A 25,103-nucleotide genomic window follows, 5' to 3' on the forward strand; every position below is an offset into this window, starting at 1 on the left:
GTTGTTGTTGTTGTTGTTTTGCCACCATTGATCAGTGTGTATCGGCTACTAATGCAGAAACTATTTTTTATTTGCCATTAAATATTCTAGTGTGAAATATGAAATATTAAAATGTGTAGCATTTGTTACACAGTTGTTTTCAACTTTGTTAAAATTTCTCTCATCCGATCTCAGCATTATACCCCACAGTATCCTCTGTACTATGTAACAATAACCCCGCCACAAGCTGTAAAATAGCAGCATATAATTAACAGCATATAATTAACACTGCATTTATGAAGTGAGTAAGAGATCACATATAAAGACATAAATGATGCATGCGGAACTTTAGTCTCCCTACCCCCCAAAAGCTATTTGGAACAGACTGACAGTCCCCACTGGGCATGCATAAGCCATTCTGCATGCCATACAGAGCTCTTTGGATTGTGTCTGCTGAATGAATAAATGAGTAAATATCAGCTCAAGGGAAGAAAAATCTATACGGCTCCTCAGATGGGACGTTAATTTTGAAATCTTACCATATCTAGGTGATTAGAGTTGCTGATACCCTTTTAATCTCTGTTGTTTTGTTAACTCTTGCCCTGATCTAGCAAAAGAGATCTGTATGTGGTGTGGCTTCAGTCTTCCACAGCGAGATCTGCTGCCTAGACTGGAAAATGGCAATCACAGCTAGCCTGAGGCATTTTGCTCCCTAGGCGAAGGGCAGGATGGAACCCCCCATACACAGAAGCTGACTGGGGTGGCAGTTGACTCTTAAACTCTTGTAATAGGCCACCACAATCCTACACTATGTCTGTAGGATGGAAGGAGAAGAAATGGAAAGTCCCATTGTACTAACAGAACTAGACGCTTGGAGCATTACAGTTAAACTTCACCATGTTGCCATTGCTTTGAGTAAGAACACTTACACTATGATTACTATCACTTGGAATGGCATAGCCAATACAATGCACAGGTTCTGTTACTTTAATAGTATAGTTATCTGGGTTTCAGCTCCTCTCCCTTTTGAAGCCTAAAGCCAGTTTTCCTGTAGCACGTCTATCCATTTAACACTCAACTAGGCACTGAAGACTAGACTTTCAGTTTTCCTCCTCTCTCCAGATTCAGGCTTCACTCAGGACTTCTGCAGCAGTCTTCCCTCTGGTCCAGCAACCACTGTTGCCTCAGGTTCTTGACAATCCTGCTGATGCTCAGCTGAAGAACTTGGCTGAGGGCTGCTTCTGGAGTCACAACTCTTCCTTGCACCTTCTCAGCTCTAGCCAGTAATGCCAGCTCTCAGTCACTCTCAGACTTCCTGAGCCTCTCTGAGTCACTTATTAAGTCTGCTGTCTGACTCTAATGTCCAGCTTTTCCTTCAGCTTAACCAATAGGCTCTCTCAGCGATTCCCTCCCCTTGACCAGAGACTAAGCACTTTGTTCTCTCTAGCTGGCCAGTCAGCCACCGCCATCTTCGCCGGCCAGTCATTTCAGCTTGGGTAGAATTCTGCCCCCTCATCGGCATATAACTGACCCATTTGGATGAGGTAAAATGTCCACCAACTGAACAATCGGATCTCACCAGTTTCTGATGCTATATAAAATGACAAAAATAGGGTATATGACATAGTTTAATCCTTTACATCCAACTATGTAGAAATCTTTTAAACTTTTTTTTTAAAAGTTGCCTCTGAAACAAGATGGATTTTCACACTGCCACTCCTCACACCCTCCTCACATCTGTGGCTTGAGATGGCTGCCTCACTGTGCCTAATTGTAAGGTGCTGGCATGAGAATCCTTTGCCTAATTTTTTGTTGTCAGCAACTGGGGCTGCATTTAACACCCAGCACATGTGAAATTTGAATGCTCATATGGCATTCACAAGACGTAATTCTCATCAGTATATCTGTCTTTTGGTGCAGATGGGTGTCTCTGTGTTTTGTGTGCAGCTTTCTGCTATCAGGAGCCACTGCACAGAGTTATCACTTGTGACTAGCTATATGTAGGGCTTTGTTGATGCATGTGAAGGTCACTAGATCTTTATTTAGAGTGGCTAGAAATCTTCCACACTTGCCAACATCTGTATAATCACAGGAATTTATAACTACTCATAAGCATATGCTTAACCTGTGATCAGGGCATTACAGTTAACCACCAAGAGATTTACTGGTGAAGACCAGGACCTTGAGTGCATTGTTGTGCAGATACCCCTTTACAGGAAACAATCTTATGCTGCTAAGGCTCTGAAATCAATTTATTGTCATTTATCTCCTCAGGAATGTGAATCGGCTCCCTGTCTTAATGGAGGTTCTTGTCAAGATTTGGTCAATGCCTTTGAGTGCATTTGCTTGAGTGGATACACTGGTGAATTTTGTGAAGTGGATATTGATGTTTGCGCTGAACCTCTTCTGAACTCATCCCTCTGTTTCAATGGAGGCAAATGTGTTGATGGCCCAGGAAGAACTTTTTATTGCAGGTCAGTAGACTGCTTACCTATAACACGAGCAATCAATATACATCAAGTTGTTAAGAAAACAGGAGGGGGTTATGTTATAGGGTATTTTCTAAACCAACATGAATGTTGTAATGTTTTTAAAAGGACTGTTGGAATCTGAAAAGGTTTAGCAATATAAGAGTTAACCTTTGTGATCTGTTTTGAGTTCTGCCTGATAGCAAAAAAAGGGGGGGTATGTTATTATTTTAAGTAAACAACTACCGGTAACTGAACATCTGAAATACCTCCTTCTTCCCTACTGGGGTGCTGAGATTGGCCTGCAGAGGTTTGAGGGGGGACAGCCAAGGAGAGGGCATTCTCTGTGGTGGCCCCTAAATTATGGAACTCCCTCCCCACAGAGGTGCATCTGGCACCCTCATTTCACAGCTTCTGGTGACTGCTGAAGACACACTTCTTTACTCCAGTTTTTGACGCTTGACATGTATCTTTTCAGAACTCTCCTTATTTTTGTGTTTGTGTTAAACTGTTTTTAATATTGTGTTTTAATGTTGTAACCCACCATGGGCCATAGGGTAAAGAGTGGGGTGTTGTTGGTGGTGGTGGTGGTGTTAAGAAACAAAATCACTCAATCCAGTTGGGCCCTTGGTGTTATTTGCCCTTGGTGTCTTGATTCAGACACTGAGTCAGAGGCTACAGTGTCACCAGCTAAGAATTGGACTTTTCCACCCTCTCATCCACTTGTGCATTCCCTTAAACTGTTATTGGGGTTTTCCCTACCCTCCAGAGCAGATTTATGGGGTGCAGGGGGCATGGGAAGAAAAGGAGGGAAAGTCCCATTCCAGGGGCAGACCTTGTTCTGTGCATGCAGCAACTCGGTTGAATCCTGCTCAATTGTTTTGTGGTCAGTGATGCATGATGTTGCAATGAATATCTTGAGGGCAAAATATGTGTAACACTTTCTGAAGTCACACTTTTTAATGTGCAAAAATCATATATAGTTATGAGATCTCACCCAAAATTACATGGTGCGTTTCAGTAGATGTCCAGACAATTACAATTTTTAAGGGGACAAGTTCACCCATCCCATTTGTTCAGAAAATAAAAATCAGGCTGAGGTTTGTGATCTTGCCTTCTTCACTAACCATAGTCTAACACAACCACAGCAGATCAAAATCAAAAACTATTTTTAAGTGCATTCGTAATATGGCATAGTAGTCGTATCGGGACTATACCAGCTCAGTTTCGCCCAAGAAGCCATTTAATTGAAATTATATTCACAGGAAAGTTAGAGTACTTCCTATGACAGAGTACTTGTAAACAAGTCTTCTCTCTGGTTTGGTAAGTTTTACAGAATAGCTGCTGTTTTGCCTTATTCATACAAAAGGCTGGTGAAGAGATGGGAAGAGGAAAAGGACAGAAAAATCCAAATTCATGAATAATGTTACAGTGGTACCTCTGGTTGAGAACGGGATCAGTTCTGGAGGCCTGTTCGCAGCATGAAAAGAGCGCAACCTGAAGCGCCGTGTCTGCGCAGGTGCGCGGCACGATTTGGTCTTGTGCGCAAGCGCAAAGCGCAATCTAGCACTTCTGCGCATGCGCAAGCGGCGAAACCCGGAAGTAACCTTTTTTGGTACTTCCGGGTTGCTGCAGGACATAACCTGAAAAAACGTAACATGAAGCAAACGTAACATGAGGTATGACTGTATATGAAAATGGATATATTCAAACATATTAGACTTTTTAATAAGAAAGATTTAATGGGATCTGTGAAGGTATATATATAGGTTGTAAAAATATGACTTTTTTCAACTGAAATGACAGCAAATATTATTTAAATGTATGACTTAGTTGAGACTCCTGCATTGCAGGGGGTTGGACTAGCCTTGAGGTCCCTTCTAACTCTACAGTTCCGTGATTCTATTATTCTATGATTCTATGCTGAAGAAGGCATTGAATAGTGACTAGAATTTGCAGAGAGATTCAGCATAATGTGAGTTCTGGTAATGATTTAATTAATTCTTTGCAGGAATAAAAACTTAGATATACACAAAGCTTTCAACATTCTCTAGGCTGTTTTAAGGTGCATTTATCAAATTCTCTTTGTATTAGAAATAATACTCAGACTTCCACTTTGACTTACTCATCTATTGAAAAGCTTGATAAAAAGGAATTCTAATCCTTTGTGACAATTTTCTGTGTGAAATACTAATATAGTCTCGAAAGCATACATTTCAAGATATCATTGTATGTTTTGTAGTTGGTGGTCTGAAGCAAAGCTGAAAGACGTTTATTAAGCATAATTATTAGAATATAATGCCAACCATATAATAGTGGATTGTAACTTTTAACTATGTGGGGTAAGTAACCTAATAGGTTTGCAGCACAATCCTATATTTCTGCTTAGAAGTAAATCCCACTGAGGTTTATGAGGCTGACCCCCAAGTAAGTAGGTTAAGATTCCACCCTGAAAAGAACCAATAATAATGAAATTAATGAATAGCTGTTTACGTGCATCTCAAAAATGATGCAAAGTGAACATCTAAGGGAAATACATTTTCAGCTAGCTGTGAAAGCTTCTTGGGACAGAACATTTCTTTAGTTGTTTCCAGAAAGTACAGTAGTGGGCACCTGTTGAATGTCAACAGGATCACTGTTCCACAGAACAGGGGCAGCCACACTGAAAGCCCTGCTCTTAGTTGCTGAGGAACAGACTTCTGATATTTTAGGGACTTGAAGGAGAAACTCTTCTGCAGTGTGCAGAGACCTACTTGGCATAACATTATCTCTTATGTAGCTTGTACTTGAGCTATATAGGGCCATAGTACCAAAGTCTCATACCAGTAGCAGATTGGAGCCAGTGCAAAACACGCAAACAAGGTGTGATATGCTGGTAGTAGTGTGTCCCCATAAGCTAACCACCATGTTCTCTGTTAACTGCAGCCTTTGGCCCAGCCTCAAGGGCAGCCCCACATAGAGTTAATTGCAGTAATCAACATATGAGGTTACCAATTCATGGACAACTGTGGCCTAGCTAACCTGATTCAGAGATGGACATTACTGTCCTACCGCCAAGGCTGATAAGAGGCACTCCTAGTCAATAAGCACACCTGTGTCTCTAGTAGCACAGCTAGAGCTAGGAGCATCCCCTGGCTACACACCTGCTCCTCCAGGAAGAGTCTGACCCCATCCAGAGCAGGTTTTTTACTGGCTTCCCAGACTCAGGAACTGCTCACCTGCAAGAGCCTCTATCTTGCCAGGATTCAGACTTGGTATATTAGCTCTCATCTGGCCCACCACTACATCCTGACACTGCTTGCTCATCCATCCCTGAGTTAGTTATTACAAAAACATGGAGTTTGATGTCATCAGTCCACTCCAAATCTCCTAATCACCACACCCAGCAGATTTATGTAGATGTTAAACAGCATTGGAGGCAATATAGTGCCCTGAGGCACCTCATAGCTCAAGAGCCAAGGGACCAAGAAGCACATCCCATGTTATCTTCTGGAACCATTTCTGAAGGTAATACCAGAACCGTTCTGGAACAGTGACCTCAATATCCAACTCCCCAAGATAGTACAGGAAGATACATTGGTTGATGGTATCAACAGCTGATGAAAGACCAAGCAAGAACAGCACATTTCATCTTAAAACAAAACATACAGCACAAATCTGTAGATATGGTTGCATGAATATTGGGGGGAGAGAAACAATTATTATTTTCTTTTTTTAAAAAATGCTGAGTCCAAACCCATTCATATTGTTCTGATGTTGTTCTTTTCTGAGGCATGTGGTTCTCCTTTGGCCTCTTAAGTCCTTGGCTTTATTAACCCACCCTACTATTCCATTCTTTTGGCTATGGTGATCTATGTGATTTTGTTGATGGCATATGATATGATATAAAGAATATGAGCCAGACCCACTGGGTTGCCTCGCAGTCAATCAAATTAAGCAGCAGTGTGGGAAACAAGGGTGAAGACAGTGAGATCAAAGATAGTAGTGGCAAAAAGAAGAAGCTGCTGCTGCCAAGGGAACAAACAGGTGCTGAACAGTATTGAAATAATGTGGATATTTTGCAATGTGAATAGCACACACACCCTCCATGTGTTCAGTCACAATAAGTGTGCCTATCAAGAAAACATTGAAATCAGAGAAAATTTGATGAAATCCTAATTTAATCTCGCAGGCACCACTCATACATGGTGGATTTGTACTTCTATGGTGTAGAATTTGGAATTATGCATTGTTAGAGCTGGAATTGGTTCCTTGAATAACATTTTGCATTCTAGCCCCAACTGTGTCTTCTCAGACTGTACCCAAACTGAAAAACAAAACAGTTCCTTACTCTTTATTGTTGGTAGAATTATCATGCTCGTGTCAATGAATATAAAGAAATGTATTTGTAACAGAGAAGGCAAAGCTGTGTGAGGCATCTTTGATTCAGACATAGCAAAATTGGCCACGAATCAACCCAAGCCTGCAGGCAAAATTGTATCATAAATATGGAGCTAAAGAGTGAGCATGTGGTGAGCTATAGATCTTCTCAGATGCTAAGAGCTCAGTGTTTCAGCTCTTAACTTATTATACCATATAAATTTGCCCTTATCCTTGTGCCCCATTGCACACAAGTCCCAAAGTACTTTATGCAAGGTCACAAACAGCTGGCGTTAATGTCGAAAGCTATTAAGCAAATCTTTTCCTTCAGAATGTGGAGAGAACTGTATTTATTGGGTTTTTAACAAAAAAAACCAGAGGAACTGAATGTAAGAAAAGAATGATATCCCCTATACAAACATTCACACCCAGTAAGACATTGATCATTGCAGTTTACATGACATTTGTATAACCAGCAAGTTAAATTACAGAAGAATGTTCTGTGTTTGACCTCTATGGATGCATGAATTCCTTGCCTGGGGCATCTCATAGCTGTAAGCAAGCAGGTGCTGTGACAATTTTTACTTTTTTTTAATGATATAAGTATATGCAAAAGTAGCACCTGGATTCCTAGCAAGCTGAATCAGCAGGTCTGTTGTACATGGATGTAGAATATATTTTTGGTCTGTTGCATTTTTCAGATTTATACTGAAGTTCACAAAAGGCAAACCTTTAATGCATTCATCATTCTCTCATACTCTCATACCTTCACCATTAAAAGTCATCCACACCTGTCCAAAATCATTTTGAGTCATTGGACGCTGGGGAAATTAAGGGCCCTGGTGTTGAGTGAACAGTCCCAGTCTGACAGACATGTTTGTTAGCTTATGTCACAAGCAAGAAAAATGCAAACAATTGGTTGGACTCAGTGCTATTTTTCTAGAAAAAGAGGTGCTGGAACTCACCATGAACACCTCCCTCGTTCTCTTAGAATGGCAATGGTGCCCACCTGGCAGGTGCTGGAACTGAGTTCTGGTGAGTTCCAGCTGAAAAAAAGCCCTGATTGAACCTTAAGCACTTGTACGTAACATGGTGAGGAGAATAAACCAAGAGGAATAACTCAATTATTATTTTTTTAAAAAGATTATGCTTAAGGGTTGTTTTGGAGGTGGGGAGAGAAAAAGCTGATAGGGATTTTCACAGCATGCTTTTTCTATAGAGCGAAGCAGTTATTTTATACCACAGACATGGCCTTGAAGGGAGGGAACATGTGTGTGAGAGAGAGAATCTTTGCCTTGTACACGCTCTAGCATTGCATTATGTCTTAAACTCTGGTATAAATTTCAGCTCACACTCTACGGAGACATGTCTAGGGAGCTGTAATTCACTGCCATCCTGGGCAGATTGCCACTGGAAGGAAGCTTCAGGAAACAAACTCCCAGCTGAAGCCCACCTACCTTGTTTTGTATTCTAATCTCTTTAATTAAAGCAACTTGCTGCCGTAATGAGAAGCGCTACACAAATTAGCAAATTAATACTAAAAGCATCCTCAGTGCCAAGGGGGTCTCCTGAATGCAGGTCAGTATGAAATGTAGATACAGATATCATAAAATTAACTTGACCCAAGCCCTCAGGACCACAAAAAAGAGACAAAATTGCTTTTTAGAAGACACTCATTTTAAAAAGACAAGCACAGCACATTGGGTAAAGTGGAGATAAACTGGGAAGTGATAAAGTGAACCCACCCCCAATATATTTTCAGCTCAAATATTTGAAAAGTGATGAAAGTCATACATATATATATGGCTGAAATGTAGTTTTATACCAGGAGCCAGCAAACATGTAGAATTTTTCATGCCTTGGGTGCTGATAAATATTGATAAGAGAGGAAGTTGGTAACTTTATGTACAATGCTTACCTCTGTGGAAGAGCACATTTCACCATCAGCAATAGCCAGAGTTTGCCCTTAGTATGTTTATACACTTTGTTCTTACATATGCTCATAACATATATTAAAGTTGGATTGCTCTGGTTAAATATGTGTGTGTATAAAGGTGTGTGTTTCCTTTATTTGATATATGTGCACTTCCATAACCATGGGACCATCTCGCCTTCAGGACAGTGGATGCCCAATGCCGCAACGCGGATGTCTGACATCACACAAACATGCATGTATATAGCGTGTGTGACGTCACACACTCGCATTGCGGTGGCAGCAGCTCCTCTTCCTCCTCTTCTCCGCAGCCAGCAAGGCACCCTTTTTCTGTGGCCTCCACATCTGATCCCCACCCCCTAGAAAAAGGTGCCTCACTGGCTGGCTATAGAGGGCAGAGCCAATGCCACCTGCTGGCTTTTCTCATTGACTTTGTGGGTGCCCAGCCTCCACACTTAAATTATTGTGAGTGCCCAAGCATCCACGCCCACCTGGAGTTGGCTCCTATGTCCATAACTCAGAGATTTCAGGTTGTAGCCAACAAAGTTCCGCTATTCATGCAAGAACTTGTGCAACAGAAATTTTCCTCTTTCTCCTCCCCCTCCCCACATGTTCTGGGGGGTCCCTAACTCTGAAGTAGATTGGGGGCAGTGGGTATACAAGAAGTATAGAATCATAGAATTGTAGAGTTGGAAGGGTCCATTTAAATATGACCAGCACAAAAAAATCCTAGACCTATTTTGCTCGAAATGTGGCAGGCTTAAATCATTCTGGTGTTGCTAGTATGCCTGCAAATTTCATTCATTTCTGTAAAAGGGAAAAAAGGTATAAGCATTTTATTTATTTTTCTTTAATGAGAGACATAGGAATGAATCAATCTTGGATATATTTAAGCTTACTTAAGCATCCTACAGAAGCATCTTGGACAAAAGTGGGCTGTTTTCCAAAGCACCAAATTGGGGTCCAAACTGAATGTGGTTCACGCACACCTGTACTGTATATACAGTTTGGAAATTTATTTTATTCAACACAAAAGAGGAACTGACTGAAAATGCTAGATGGGTATAGGAGTTGCAGGAGCTATGTTGATATGAAAGCAGGCAAAAGCCTGACCCAAATTTATAAGCCAAACATTTTTTGATTCTGTATGATTCTAGCAAGTATTTTCTGTATATTCACTGGGAGGGAAGGGACCATGCAGAGTGCCCTGACGGAAGGCCTACTGAGATTTGTTGGAGAAGGGAGAATACTTGCATTACTGCTAGAATTTATGCCTTGACATCAGAGCTGTCAGCACAGTGTCAAACAAGCACAAAGGAAAATATCAAGCAGAGCATTCTATTGACAGTGCAGCAAGAGTGGGAGAACTTTCAAGTTCATGCTACCATCCCAGTATGTCAAGATAGCATCAGTTACTTTAGTCTGCGGACCATAATCACACATTTCAATATGAAATGGAGCAGGGCTGGTCCAACTCAGTTTGCTGCTTGAGATGGGGGAGCCAAGGCCCTCTTCCCATTCCAAGTATGAAAGGATTTACTGAAATTGATGGTGCAGCGAAAATTTACAGAGTTTGAAAAACAAAATCGGGCTGACTACCCTGCAAAACTCCTCTTATCACAATATTTGCTCCCTGGTTCCCCTCCCCTTTCTATGCTAGTGTTTTAAAGGGGGGTGCCTAGATTCCAGCCTCAGGCATTGTACATTTTCACCTCTTAAAACTCCCCCTACCCCTTGACACATTGTTACAGGATTGCCACCTGCAACACACTTGTGTGGCACTTCTGCCACTACTTCTTGCCTCCAGCAGGCACTGGTTTCCCTTCAAGACCATGCAGAAACACTGGCTATTTACTGCTCTCCATTCCATTTCTCTGATTGTTCCTGCTTCTCTCTCTCTCTCTCTCTCTCTCTCTGTGTGTGTGTGTGTGTGTTAAAATAAGTTTGGGAAATTGCTTGTGTTGGTGCAGGAGGAGCAGGTGAGAAGGGGCAGCACCACAATCTGACCTCCCAGCTTAGGTGCTGTTGCCGCATATTGAACGGGGACAGGACAGGGCAGTGCTAAGGTTGGGATGGTGTGAGCCCTCCAGCAGGAGGCTCTGAGTCGGATCCTCCAAAGAACCACCCTAAATGGTTGCTTCTCCTTTGTCAGCTGCTGCAGTCATTTTCATCATGGTTGCCTTTATGGGCATAGTATCTGAGCAGGGATGCAAGTCCATTTGCAAAAGCCACTGGCAGCACAGGTGAAGTTCTTGCATCCATGGAAACATTCACTGCTGCTGCTCATGTTCACTCCTCAAAGCTGTTCCTTCTTCACTCAGGCACCCTTCCATTTCTGCAAAGCGTTTTGAAAGCAGGTTTGTAGATTAAATGAGGGCAAGCCTCTTCTTTTGACTCATCTTTCTTCACTGGCTCAGTGAAGGCGGAAGGAAATGTACAAAGGGGTTTTTTTGTACAATTTGTGTAGAAACAACCCCACTTCACAGAGCCCTTTTGTAGATGCTGCAGACAACTCTCATGATGTATTCATTACCTGTTGTACTGTCCTCTGTGTTCTCTGAAGATCTTTCCCTGCAGAAATTTCTAAGGCTGTTTGGATTGTGATAGGAAGTGCAATATGACTGCTTTTATTCAGTGTTGTTCTCAGTTTTGCTCATCAGCCTGTAGTATGGGCTTAAATGTGTCCACTGAACACTTAGTGTAGGTGCCCACTGTTCAGTGGAGGCAAATGGACCAGTTCACCATCAATCCCAGTCTGCCCTTTTACAACCAGCCTAGGGAATAGAACTGCCTGGCAGCTTCCTCCTCCTCCTTAATCTTCATGTTGCACTTGTAGAAGCCTGCAGGGAAGAGGATGGGGACAAAACTAGGATTAGTTGGCTCTGCCTTCCAGATTCAACGGGCACCAGCCACCACTGCCACTTTTCTATATACTGCATTGTTGCACACCACCCCAATCTCTGAGTGGTGTGAGATTCCAGGGAGTTCCTAGATGCTTACCTAGGGTTCGTGTTTCTTTTTGGGAATGAGGCACAGTGAAGACTGTGGTGTCTTTATGATATATGGTTTATTTACACACACACACACACACACACACACACACACACAACCTGAGCCTACGATGGAGGAGTTGGCAGCACTAACACCCCAAAAGAGTCTTGTTTCTCCCAGAGCCACAGCCTTAGATTCAAACAGAAATCAACCATCGCTCTGAGTCTCTGCTGTTTTGCTCCTAGGTCACAACACTGCAGGCTCAATTCTAAACTCTGGCTTTGTCCTTCTAACTAAACACAAGCTTGGGGAAGGGCCCCACCCATTTGCTGTCTGACAGACACCCCCTCTTTCCTTTGTTCTTTTAATCACCCAGTTGATCACAACACAGGAAGCTAGCCTGGCTTATGTTTTAACACTTGCTCAGTCCAGGCGTTAGAAGAGTCTCAACTCCCCGACCCAAACTCAAAACTACACACACACACTGCATTTGACATATAGTTTCAGCCTGAGCCCTTCCTCTTTCTTTTAATTTTTATTCCCAGCCAAGTTTGAAAATAGTATGTCATTTATTACCCAGTAGTGCCACCCTTCTATGCACCAATAAAGGCAACACATATATAATGAGCTGGCAACCTCTTGGCATACGAGAGAGTGGGTCAGAAATCAAACCCACACCTCCCGCATGAGCAGTACAGAGCACTAGGACCGTGCTCTTTTTATCATAAAATTTTCACTGCAGGTTGAACTACTACATTTATTCACATTTTTACAAATCCTGTTCATTGTACTCTATGCCCCAGTGTGACATAATACTTACACTTTTAGAATTTAGCCAAAGTCTCCTGTAATGCATATATTAATGCAGCCAAGACATAAAACATCCTTGCTCTCAATGGCATTAGCTAAGATAGTTCATTCTTGAAGAAGCCTTCGTGCTGAAACACTGAAACTACAGCAGCCGAGGGTAATGGTAAAGGTCACTTTCCACTCTATGAGATTTCTGATCCACTACAGGACGAATTAATGCATTTATCTTGGAACTAATCCCACTGGGATATCTCTTTTTCTCTGCTGATGATATAGTGGCGGGGTACACCGAGTAAAAGCACTTGATTTGCACAGCGGAGAGTGTGCGCAACTTCCATTCTTTGCAATCCTTAAGACAAAAATCAATTTGCTTCCATCTAAATCTATGGCGTTCTGCAGCCACAGTCCAAAGCAACTTTATACACATTTTAAAGAGCTGTCATAAGCAATAGGTCTTCAAAATGCCCAAGTCGGCCTATTTGCTATCAATAAATTTGCATTATAACTCTTGTATGCATGTATGTGCATATGCAACCCTCTTCATCCCTTAATGCAAAAGTTCTCCCACTGGTTGTTGCTGTGGCTGCAAGTGATGTTTTCCACCAATAAACCCTGCCCTGCTGACTTCCAGAGTCCCCTTCCAATTCTTCTATGTGGATCGTACTGGTTGCTTGCCAGGTACTTCTAACGAATGGTATCTTCAGTTGCAGAGACTGTGTGTGTCTATTCCAGCGATGAGGCAAGTCTAAGACCACTAACAACCACCCTACTGAAACATAGTGGTGAAGCTAAAAGTAACCACAGGATAGGAAACTATACCATATCAACTTGCCGTAAATAACATGTCTGTTAAAGGTGTGGCTCACTGGAGCTTGTCTGAGCATGGAAAGCTCTTAACACTAGTTAAACGGAAAGGTTTTCAAGGGTGTTTGTTGTTGCTGTTAATTCAGTGCTACATATGTACATGTATTTGGTTGACTGAATGAATCCTACTGCTACAATTTAATGTTTAGTACTGGAGAGAATTTATTTTCATATTTTTACATGTAGTTTCACTATTGAGTGCATTTTGTACAGATAGGGTTCTTGGATAACTTGTTTATTTGGTTTTATGCATGTGAACCATTTAAAAGCCTATTTTGCAATTAAGCAATATATATATGTTAATTAAATAATAATAATTGCAAAATTCAGAGAAGTATGAATTTCAAAGGAGAGCTGTGTTTCAATTTGCTTATTGGCTTGGGGAAATGCGAATTTGGTAGGCTTGCATTAAACTGAGAAGATATTTCTCCCCCATCCATGCTGTCAACTTCCTCTGACTTCCTTTCTTGTTCTCGACCTTTGATTCTCCCAGCCAGAACCCTTCATCTGATCATGTTAGTCTGGGAGATTGATAGTCCATTGGCATTTAATCAAGAGGCAATGAGAGTAGATAAAATGTTCACTTTGAACCAATCGGTGTTTGACATTCTGCCCCCTCTGTGATTCACCTGTCTAGTAAAAAAGCAGGGATGTCTAATATGGCAATGATATACAGTGGTACCCCTGGTTACGTACTTAATTCATTCCGGAGGTCCGTTCTTAACCTGAAACTGTTCTTAACCTGAAGCACCTGTTTAGCTAATGGGGCCTCCCGCTGCTGCTGTGCCGCTGCCATGTGATTTCTGTTCTCATCCTGAAGCAAAGTTCTTAACCCGAGATAATATTTCTGGGTTAGCGGAGTCTGTAACCTGAAGCGTATGTAACCCAAGGTACCACTGTAACTGTAAACCATTTGAGTAACAGACACTTCCTTTTATATAGCAAATGATTCTTTCTTTCTTTCTTTCTTTCTTTCTTTCTTTCTTTCTTTCTTTCTTTCTTTCTTTCTCAAGCTGCTAACTGAAGACCATGCTTTACCGTTCAGGTTAGAGACAAAGTGTCAACTTTTAAATCTCATATTTGAATTATTTACATTATTTACATATCCCCCCCCCCCAGTAATACTCTCTGCCATTTTTACATCATATTTTTCCAGTTCTCCACAAGTACGAGCAGGTTGCTCAGTGGAAGACATAGACATCTTTGCCTCCATGTGGGAAAAGCTGTGAACTGATCGTGGTTATATTTTCTGAACTAGATAAACAAGTGACTACACTTGGTGGTATGAATATGAGATTCCTGTCCTGAGGTAAATTCAGTTGACACATGTTTTGTGTACTTCAGTATAATACCTATTTTTTCATGCCGCTAATGTCTGAAAAGCAAGTGGCTCATTTTTAAGCACAGGCAACAGCTAAACCAGATAGCCTTTCGTCAAGATAACAATGGCCCCTTGAAAGTTTTTTATGCTAGTACCAGTAGTGCTTAAACAAAAGCCTCGTCTACTATAAGTAGAAAAAGCCAAGTACCAGATCTAGTTCAGGCTTGTTATTTTAGACCCTGCACGTTGCTGAATATTTTAGGCACTGCATGCTTTTCTGGTATAATAGGAAGACTGTGTGCATAAATTTTAGTTGTTTTAAGTCTTAAGAATTGGCCTGTATGAGCAAAAAGAAGTTCTCTTTGAAGCTCTGTAAAAATCTAGGATTGGTGGGTGTTTATTTCAGTTTGTACTTTTAAGGAGACCTTGACAAATCCTATTTGCAAATGTCTTATTTTCGTTAGCTGTGGAAGTTCCTTAGGCTGCCAGGATGCTACTTGATATTTTCAGTAAAGGATGTGGCTGACAGAAACATGTAAATAAGGAGCAAACAGACAACTTCAGCTCAGTGAAAAATACATAGCATTCTGTCAAATGCTCTTTTATCAGATCTAATTACAATATCTATCCTCAGAGTATAGTCTGGCTGTTCAGTTTATTTTGGTCTCATAAATATATTGCTTTGTTTCTGGATGCTTTGCCTGTTATAAGATTACAGACTATGGAGACAGAATGGCCTCATCGCAATACTTAGTTCCAATTCCACATAGCATTTGTTTCTTTGAAACAACTAGCAATGACTCAGAGCGCATCCCACAATACATTTAAAGCAGTACCGTACCACTTTGAACAGTTTTGGCTCCCCCCAAAGAATTCTGGTAACTGCAGTCTGCTAAGGGCACAGAGAATTGTTAGGAGACCCCTCACAGAGCAATTCTTAGCACCCTTAATAAACCACAGTTGCCGAGGTTCTTTGGGGAGAAGCATTCCAGTTAAGGTTGTGTAAGAGAGCTTTAAATGTAAGGTGTTGCTGTAGTCCAAGTCTGATTGCTTTGAATGCTCATGCATGCCTCACCTTATCAGGTATATGACACTTTTAGTGTTCCTATGGACATTTATAATTATTAAACTTATCAAAAATAATAATATAGTAGTAATAGCTACACCACCGACCTTGTCAGCATTGCTCAGATTTCTTAACTCGCCATATTTGGATCAGGGACTCCTTAAAGTTGACAGGTTTAATCCATTCTGAAACAGCTCCTTTGCCTGCAAATTTCATTTACTTCTGTGAAGAGGGGAAAAGGTTATAGCCATTGGGGGAAACAGAGCTTTGGATTTTACAGATTTGATTTGGACCCAGATAACTTGTTGAATTGGAAAGACACAGAGCAGGTCAGAAACAGATAGGGTTGCTTCCAAATGCTACAGATACAGACGGCTCGTAACTTACATTCCAGGGTTAGTGCACAAAGCCATAATCGTGCCTGCTGAAAGCTGAGGTGAAGAAGCCCTGTGTGGGGAAGCACTGAAGTCAGAAAGAGGAATTAAAAACCTGGTTCCCTCAGCTTGGAAGGGAACAGAAAAGCAGACAGAGAAAGAGGCAGGCAGAAGTTGTGGCTCCATTCCGGAGCCGTTCCGACATTTGTCATTTGTGTGCAGCTCTCTCTTCCCCTGTGCAGCCAGAAACCTGCTATTTCTTCTTCCTCCTTCTGCCTGTTGAGTAGTTTTTAAACTAAACTAAGGGGCAAAATGGACTTAACTTATGGAACTTTTTACCACAAGTTAAATCAGGTTCTCACTGACACTTCTACATGCTCCAAGATGCAGTTATAGTAGATGATATTAAAATGTAAGACATTTCTGTATGATCTTAGAGGAACAGTAATACAGTACTGGATCCAGGTGGATGATCTATATAACTCCTGTAATATTGCTACTTTTTCTGTGTCAGAGCTCCTCAGACTGTTCTATAATAGGCTCAAAATGAAGCTTTTTCCTAGTTAATGATATGAAGTGCTGGGGGAAGCTTCAGGAGTTGAATTCTCACTTTCCTTCAATTGCTAAAGGTGAAAACATGAAGGTAGCAATCCTGATATCTGATCAGGGCTAGACTGATCTTCAACAAGGTTTAAACAGTGTAAATGAGAATACAATGAATTTATTCCTCTGCAGTTTCCATTTAAAACACTTGGGACAACCCATGATTGAATGGATGCAGTAGGCATCCTTCAGTCATACCTGAGAATGTGATGAGGACTCTGTCAAGGTAAAATGGAACAGCAGTTTACTTCTTTTCTGAAAGATAGATTTTTAGAAATGAATGATTCTGCATGAGAACACTGGATGACAGACAGATCAAAATTTCTTTAACCTGCAGAGATAAAGCTGTAATGCCAATCTTACTTTCTCAGCTGTGACCATGGTAAACCAATTACTTATATTAGGTAAAAAGAGCAATTGGTTATATGGAAAATTTTATCATTAAATTTCATCTTTATTAAATATCTTCTGCAGCCACCTTCTTAAATAAAGCCAAACTGAGACCTCTGATAGCAAAGGAATTATCTCTGAGCACACATTAAAATCACTGGATTTTGCACAGATCTCCCAATTTTTGGAAATTCATGAAGTAGTTGGCAAGCTACATTGCTTGCATTACTGCCAAGAAATACTATTTTGATACACATGATAACCAAGATTTATATAATTTATTTCTGTTATCAGAGTTGTTTGCAGAGATCATATAATAATTTTTGAGCTGTTCTATGTAATATGTTGTTGTTGCAGCTTTAGAATGGAAACAAACTTAAGTGTGTTGCTATACTAAGTGGGACAAATATTTTGATTTTAAATGAAAGAAAGTAATAGAGATTGTGGTGCAGTGTTATATACCACTTACTTAATAAATGTACAAGAAACAGGAATACTACCATAGGGCAGCCATTCCTAAGACAGATCAGTAGAGTTGATTACCAGATGTCATTTATTGCTTTAGGAAACCTAAAGACCACACCTTCATCCAAGCATGGATTCTAAGGCAATATATATAAAAATTCAAAATGTCAATACAATATTGACAACACAAATCAAAACAGCATAATAAAATCTGATAACAAACCAAAACTACCGAACCATCTAAAATAATACACTAAATTTAGTGCAACCCAGTCAGATGGGCAGGTTACTATTATTATTATTATTATTATTATTATTATTATTATTATGCCTGGGCAAATTAAAAATGTTTTAACCTAGCACCAAAAAGGTAAATGTTGGTACCAGTCTTACATCCTTCATGGGGGGGTATTTGAAAGCTGGGATGCCCAATGCTACTATCTTGCAGCTGGTACTCAGAGAAGCCCCCATCTAAGCCTTTTATTAAGGATAACTAGAAATGGAGATGTGACGTCTGCACTTACAATGTGTTGTTTGCAGTGGCGTAGCGTGGGTTGTCAGCACCCGGGGCAAGGCAAGTAATTTGCGCCCCCTAACCCATGGATTTGCGCCCCCTAACCCTAACCCCCAGATGTTGCACCTGGTGCGGCTGGCCCCCCCTGCACCCCCCACGCTACACCACTGGTTGTTTGTTTCACTTCTCCCCTTGCAGTTGCAGTTGGGGAGAGGGGTGGACTTACCCCAGCTCTCTCCCCAACATTTGTATGGCATGCACATTCACACAAGCAGGTACAACAATGCATTTAAAGACATTTAAGTATGTTGGATTATGGCCAATACAGTTGCAGCACAGACATTAATGGCACTTAACTACTAATCAGAGCACCAGCAACTCTCAGCAACTTCCAACACTGGAAATACTACACAGCTATTGTGGTCAGTAGTCACTGATAGCCTTCTCTATGAATCTAAGACCCCTTTAAAGCTATCCAAATTGATGTCCACCACTACATCTTGCAGCAGCAAACCCCTTAGCTTCACAGTGCACTGTGTGAAGAACCACTGTGTGATTTTGTCAGCCTTTCCATCCTAGCTGCTCCTGATTTTCCAGCATGCTTTTCCCTAACTTCTTAGGTTGAGATCAGGCTAATGCTTTCCAGCACCCACCATGCTGCCTTTCAGTTAGTAAACAACAGATACTATAAATTTGCAAACCATCCCTGACAGCTGTTGTTTTCTTCTGGAAGTGGTTTCAGAGTTGGTACATACTTAGGCTGTTGTTTTACCTATCGATAAATTGGGTGCTTTTCTTTGGATGTTTGCTTTTACACTTATATGTAAAAGCAAACATAGTTCAAGCCACTCTTTGGTGGGGGTGGGGGGAGCTGTACTTATGGAGTTCCATTTGTGCTGTTCATCCTCTAGCATCTTATAAATAGAAGTGCTAAAAGCAAACAGCTCAGATAATTGAATGTGAAAGGTTGTAGAAATATAAACTCGGTCCATGATTTTTTTATTTTCTTTTTTGCTGTCTGCCACCATAGTACTTTGCTTTCTTTCTTAAGAAAGCAAGTGAAATGAACTACTTTTGATTTACAGCCTGTTGCCATTTGTGATATTTTAGCCATATAGAAAAGCTTCTCAAATATTTCTTTAGTTGTGAGGCTAATTACACACACCTCACAGATAAGTCTGGGTCTGTCTGGAAGGGGTGGGGAGGTATTCTGAAGTTTGATACCTTCTGATATTCTTATTGTTTTTTGCCATGCACTTCTTACTTAAAATACAGGACCACAGAAATTTCTGCATTATGTGAATAAAGGAAATGATGCACACAAGATGTGCAACTTTGTCACTGCGTACATTAAATTTACCTATCCTGACCCATGATCAGAGGCAACATGCCTTTGAATACCAGTCACTGGGGAACTACAGTAGGGGAGAGCTATTGTGCTCATGTCCTGCTTGTGGGATTTCCGTAGGCATCAAGTGAGCTCCTGTGAGATGATGGACTTGATAAGCCTTTGGTCTGATCAGGGGGACTCTTCTTCCGCTCTTAAATTCCTATTCACCAGGGCACCTGTTCCTGATATCCTAATGCCACTACACACCCACATGGTTTCCTACCCAAAGATAGTGATAGTTGTGGCAATGGAACATACTGGTACTAATTTTGGTGGTTCAAGGCCCATCACCTTCTTTGTGGTCCACTTGTAGAAGCAACTGCTGACCAGGGAACAAAATGAATTGTACAAAATACTGCCAAGATTTTGGCAGTATTCTTCTTTCTACAGGAGCTCAAGGATTCCTCCTTTCCATCTCTTCTCCAAAGGCTTGAATGATTGGGGCCAGTGACTGAGCTTGTTCATACGTATTCTGATTTGCTCCATAACATTTTGCCTGCATTATCTGATATAATGAATTCTCCCAAACACAGCTGGTACAGCATGACTTGAGGACTTCTTCCCAGTAAACATACAGGGATGTGTCTTAAGCTATATCCCTTTCTCAAAATTTAAGGTGACCTATGATTCCATATACATTAATATTGGATGGAACCAGTGTGTTGTTTATGCAAACTGCTATTGCTTGCTGATCTTTGAGTGAGAGAAGATTTTGTATGCTGGTTTGTCTAAATGAGGCTCTGTGAAGCCGCTACAGTATATTGAGTTTAAATAATAAAAAATACTTTATCTGTTTGTCCATTTCAAATCCTCTCTTTCCTAATGGCTTTGACAATGTCCTATAAAAGTGAAAGAAGCATAAATGGAGGGGGGGTGTAAAAAAAATAAATCAATATTTCCTGTCAGAAAAACCTATTGGATAAGCACAATGGAGAGATTTCTAGATAAAATGTCACAGTGCATGTATGTGTCTGTGTCTGTTTGGGAATGATCACTATGTGCCTTTAGGCTGGTAAAGTATAGGCTCTGAATATCATACTAAGCTTGGACTATGTCTTGTGGATACGGTACTGAAAGACAAAGATGCTCTCTGTTAAGTCCTTATTACCATCTGTTAAGTCCTTATTTCCTGACTTTTATTTAGCTACTCAGGAGATGACAAAGGTTTAGTTTTCTGCGAGGAGCTGAGCCTGTGAACAGGGGCAGGGGGAAGATGTGCTGTTGTTCCAACCAGCAGTTGAAACTTCCAGTCTGGGTGGTTGCAATGGGTGTACAGAATTAGGCGCTGAGGAAAGAGGAAGGCAGGCCCAGACCACTAATGAGATAAGTACCCTAAGGGATGCTACCAATACAAGCCTTTTCCAGTAACCTGAAGCAATGTGTGAGGTGCATATTGCAGAGATTATTTGAAAATGGAGTACAAAGCTTGAATGTGTGACTGGCATTCAAATGAGGATGCAGCCGGCTGCTGATAACTCTGCATGCTGCTTCTTTTAGGTTTGGAGTCGATTGCTTCAAGACATACACACAAAGGGGAGAGAGAGAGAGAGCTCACACATTCACAACACAGGGTGGCAACTATTGCTGGCAGTGGATAGAAAGATATTCTTCCACTTTTATCGTAACACTCTTCCGCATGATGAAACTTGACTGTGTTTTCTCTCAAATCTCTTTTGGACGCTGTTGTTGGAAAAGAATGCAAATAAATCTACTTGGGTGCATGCTGTTGCACTTTCGTAGTCAGGGCTGAAACTGACACACAGTCTGTCTAAAAATGAATCAACAGGGGCCATTTTTAGGCATCTATTGCCCAATTACAATGAATGTGTAGAAAAGTCAGCCTGACCTCTCCCCTGAATCTAAGTGTATTAATCCAAATGCCTTAACTGAGCCTTCTGCACATACAGCTCTCACAGCAGTTTGAACGTGTGTTCATTCGACATGGTGAATCAATAAGTGGAAGGGCTGAGAATGAATAACTGAAAGGGGCTAGGGTCTTTGACTTATCTAAATGCATTTTTTTAGTCTGTATGGCCAAAAAATAAAAAGGGATCTTTCTATCAACATTCTAGTCCATAGGATAATGCACTCTAGCATAACGGTACAAGAAACAAAGGTGCCTACAGTTTAAAAATAAATGAATGAATCTTCTTCTTAAAAACCTCATTATATGTAAATTTGATGAGCAACCACATTTCACATAGCATTCAATAATCAAATTTAGGTAGCAATAACATAACGTAATTTTCTAGAAAGGAAAATACTGACATATTTCCAAAGGAAGAATGACTTTGAGAGATTCTGGATCTGGCGCAACAAGTGAGTAAAAGCTCTAAACTGAGAATCCCCTGAAGGGCTAGTTTACATAATCAGGTAAAGTGGTACCTTGGTTGCGTGGCGAGTTCCCGCCTCCCACCAGTAGAAATAAAGACACAAGACACCATTATTTAGTTTAATGGGCTAAAATTGGCCACAACTTTATTGGTTACAGGTGATGAGCGGTATTGGCTTAGGCATTGGTCCTAATCGACTATCTGGCTTCAGTCTGTCTGCCTGAAGGCTGGGAAGGGTTAACACCAGCAGGGGGAGCCCTGCTGATGCACATCAACTAGGCACTCCCCCAGGGTCACCGCTCAGGGGCGTGCCTTGGGCCCTGGGCTCCATAGGCTTCGGACGGGGCGATGCCCCCCGGAATCCTTTACCAGACTACCCTTCAGTAACTGGAGGTGATTGCACTCCCCCCCCCATTGATCTACATAACAATACCCCAACCAATGCCTAACTGTCACTCGAGCAAAGCTCGCCACCAATACCCTCAGACCTGCAACCAATCCCTAATCCCTGCAGATATGTCAGCCAGCCAAACATTGTTCCCCTCATTGGAAAGATGCACACCATCCCCACGGTAGAGGCCCCAGCTGATCAGCGGCAACGAGAACGCTCCTCTGCCGTGCTTGCCTTAAATGCGGCAAGCCACACCCCCTGAGCCAGCCAATTGGCTGGCCAGGGGGGATGATGTGGGATAGGATTCCCCTGATCGCGCGGGGCTGGGGGCATGAAGCCCGCAACACCACCTCCTCCCGAGGTCGGAAGTGGTTTTCTCAAACGCCTTGGTACTCAAACAGCTTGGAACCCAAACACTGCAAACCCAGAAGTAAGTGTTCCAGTTCGCGAACTGTTTTCGGAAGCCGATAAAAGCCAAAAAGAGCTTTTTTTGGAAGCTCTGTTTTGTGTGTTACGCTTCCGATTTGAGTGTCACACTTCCATTTTGAGTGCCACACTTCCGTTTTGAGTGTTACGCTGAGGTCTGTCTGTTTTTGCGACTTTTTTGTTTCGTTTTTGTGACCGTGTGAAACCCAGTTCAGCGACTGATTGATTGATTGTATGACTACAGTACATTGTTTATTGTTTTCATTTTATGGATCAATAGTCCTGTTAGATAGTAAAATTCATGTTAAATTGCTGCTAAGGGGTTGTTTTTAAAAGTCTGGAATGGATTAATCCATTTTGCATTACTTCCTATGGGAAAGCACGCCTTGATTTTGGAACGCTTTGGTTTTGGAATGGACTTCCAGAACAGATTAAGTTTGAGAACCAAGGTACCACTGTATGCCTAGCAAAGCTGAATTAACAAGGGGCCAGCAAGGGGCCCCAGACTTTGAGTTATTTTGTTTAAGTAACTATTGACCTCCTAGAAAGAATGTTAGGATGCAAAACTAGCAGGCTGCTCCCACCTGTTGGAATTCTAGCCCGTCTCAGAGGTATGTGCCTATCTGTTCAGGCACCGGCTGAATTCCTTAGACCTCCCTCCGGCGACTCCCGGCAGGATACAACATACGCGAGGTCCGTTCCGGCGATTTTCCTCAGGCTGTGAGGAAAACACACCAACTGCTCCTCTCTCCCCTTTGGTGTCCCCAGGGAGGGGAAAGAAGCAGACAGAAATCTATTTACATCTTTTATTCCTGTCTTTTACTTCAGTACAGAGAAAAACATGTCTGCACTCATCAGCAGTTAGAATAAACTCCACACCCATGTACATCCTGTACAGGTCATATGACTAACCCACTGAGCTAACATCCGGTGCTCAGTACAGAATGGACTGCCCCTTTGTTCCCATGGCAACAGTCACAAACTTCCTGTTTGGCTTTCCAGCCACAAGCAGCAGACTTGGCTGCTATAGCCTTTGCTTGCTGTAGCATTGGGGCTTTAGAATAACATACTCCCCCTAAAGTATCAATGCGTGCAGCGAGCAAAGCGTCATCCAGAGAAGAAAACAAACAGTTGTTATATGTATAACACTCCCCTGTTGTTTCAGTTCCACCCTTGGAACTACCCGCCACTGGTTTTACCAATGTACCTCTCTGGTTGTGTGACTTTCAAGGAATGAGTGCTTCTGCATTACCTTGGTTAGCAACTTTCTGTTGTGCCTTTGTCTCTGACTCAGACACAGCTTCAATCTGACCTTGGTCGTTTACAACAGCAACAGCTAAGTTAGCAAACTCTTGTGAATACCTCTTTGGTGGTACACCCTTCGTTGCTCTCTCAGACCTACGTAAGAGGTGCTGCTCTTCTTTGATTTCTGGTTCAGCCTCTGAACTCTCTGGAGAACCAGTACTAAGCTTAATCAGTGGTTCATCCTCCTCTTCTGAGGATCTAGACATTATGTGAGATTTCCTCTCAATGACTGTGACAACTGAGCTGTCTGAGCTATCGCTGTCATCATCAGTACTACTGAACTCAATAAGATCAAACTCATCATCATCATCATCAGAATCATCATCATCTCCTGTGGGAAATGTGTGAACAATCACTCTCTCCTGTTCAGGAGCACTCTCTAGAAATTTTGTGAGAATCACCTTTCCAGATTCAGACAAAATTACTCTGTAGAGACCCTTTTCATAACCCACAAAAATGCCTCTGGCATTCTTTACTCCACCTGGAGCTTCTGTCCTCACATGAGACCCAAAAACCTTGAAATGGGCAACAGAAGGTTTTCTGTGGAACAGTTTCTCAAAAGGAGAACATCCCAACTCTTTTGAAAACTTTCTCAACCACGTGTAACAGAATGACATTAGCGACTCAGCCCAGTACTCATGTGGCAGATGTGAACTAAGCAATTGCGCATGCATTCCCTTTTGCAATTCTTTGTTCACTCTACTACAGACACATTTGTTCCAAGCTTCTTCGGAACTAGCAGTTTTGTGTCTAATCCCTTTCTTCTTCAGGAACCTCTGGAACTCCTGTAAAAGAAAAATTGGCTTCTCATCTGTGCAAAGACAATCTATGTCAGCATCATGCATATTTTTAACCTTGTCACAAAACTCTTTAAACCTTTCTAAGGCTTCTTTCGGTCTCTCCAAGAGATAAATCCAGACAAAACCTGTAAAAGAATCAACACATATTAGGTAATACTTTGCATTGCCTCTAGATGGTGCTAAAGGACCAATCACATCAGCATACACCCGCTGAAATGCCTTGTCGACCCTCGAGGTCACCTTCTTGGTGTCTTCCTGGCTACACCTGTAAAAGAGATCATGTTAGAATCACTAGAATTACATTTCATGTAATCACTTTGA

The 25,103-nt window shown here is 41.6% G+C and overlaps 1 protein-coding gene across 5 annotated transcripts in view; it reads left to right on the forward strand.

The window, feature by feature from the left end:
* The window catches only part of EYS (eyes shut homolog), a 567,790-nt gene that overhangs the window by 224,632 nt on the left and 318,055 nt on the right, over positions 1-25,103 (forward strand). For all 5 annotated transcript variants that reach the window (XM_081905892.1, XM_081905891.1, XM_081905893.1 and 2 more), the window contains one exon: positions 2,254-2,453. In XM_081905892.1, coding sequence (XP_081762018.1) covers positions 2,254-2,453 — 200 coding nt within the window. The remainder of the gene's footprint in view (positions 1-2,253; positions 2,454-25,103) is intronic.

Source organism: Podarcis melisellensis (genome assembly GCF_964234715.1).
Source record: "Podarcis melisellensis genome assembly, chromosome: 3".
Taxonomy (NCBI): domain Eukaryota; kingdom Metazoa; phylum Chordata; class Lepidosauria; order Squamata; family Lacertidae; genus Podarcis; species Podarcis melisellensis.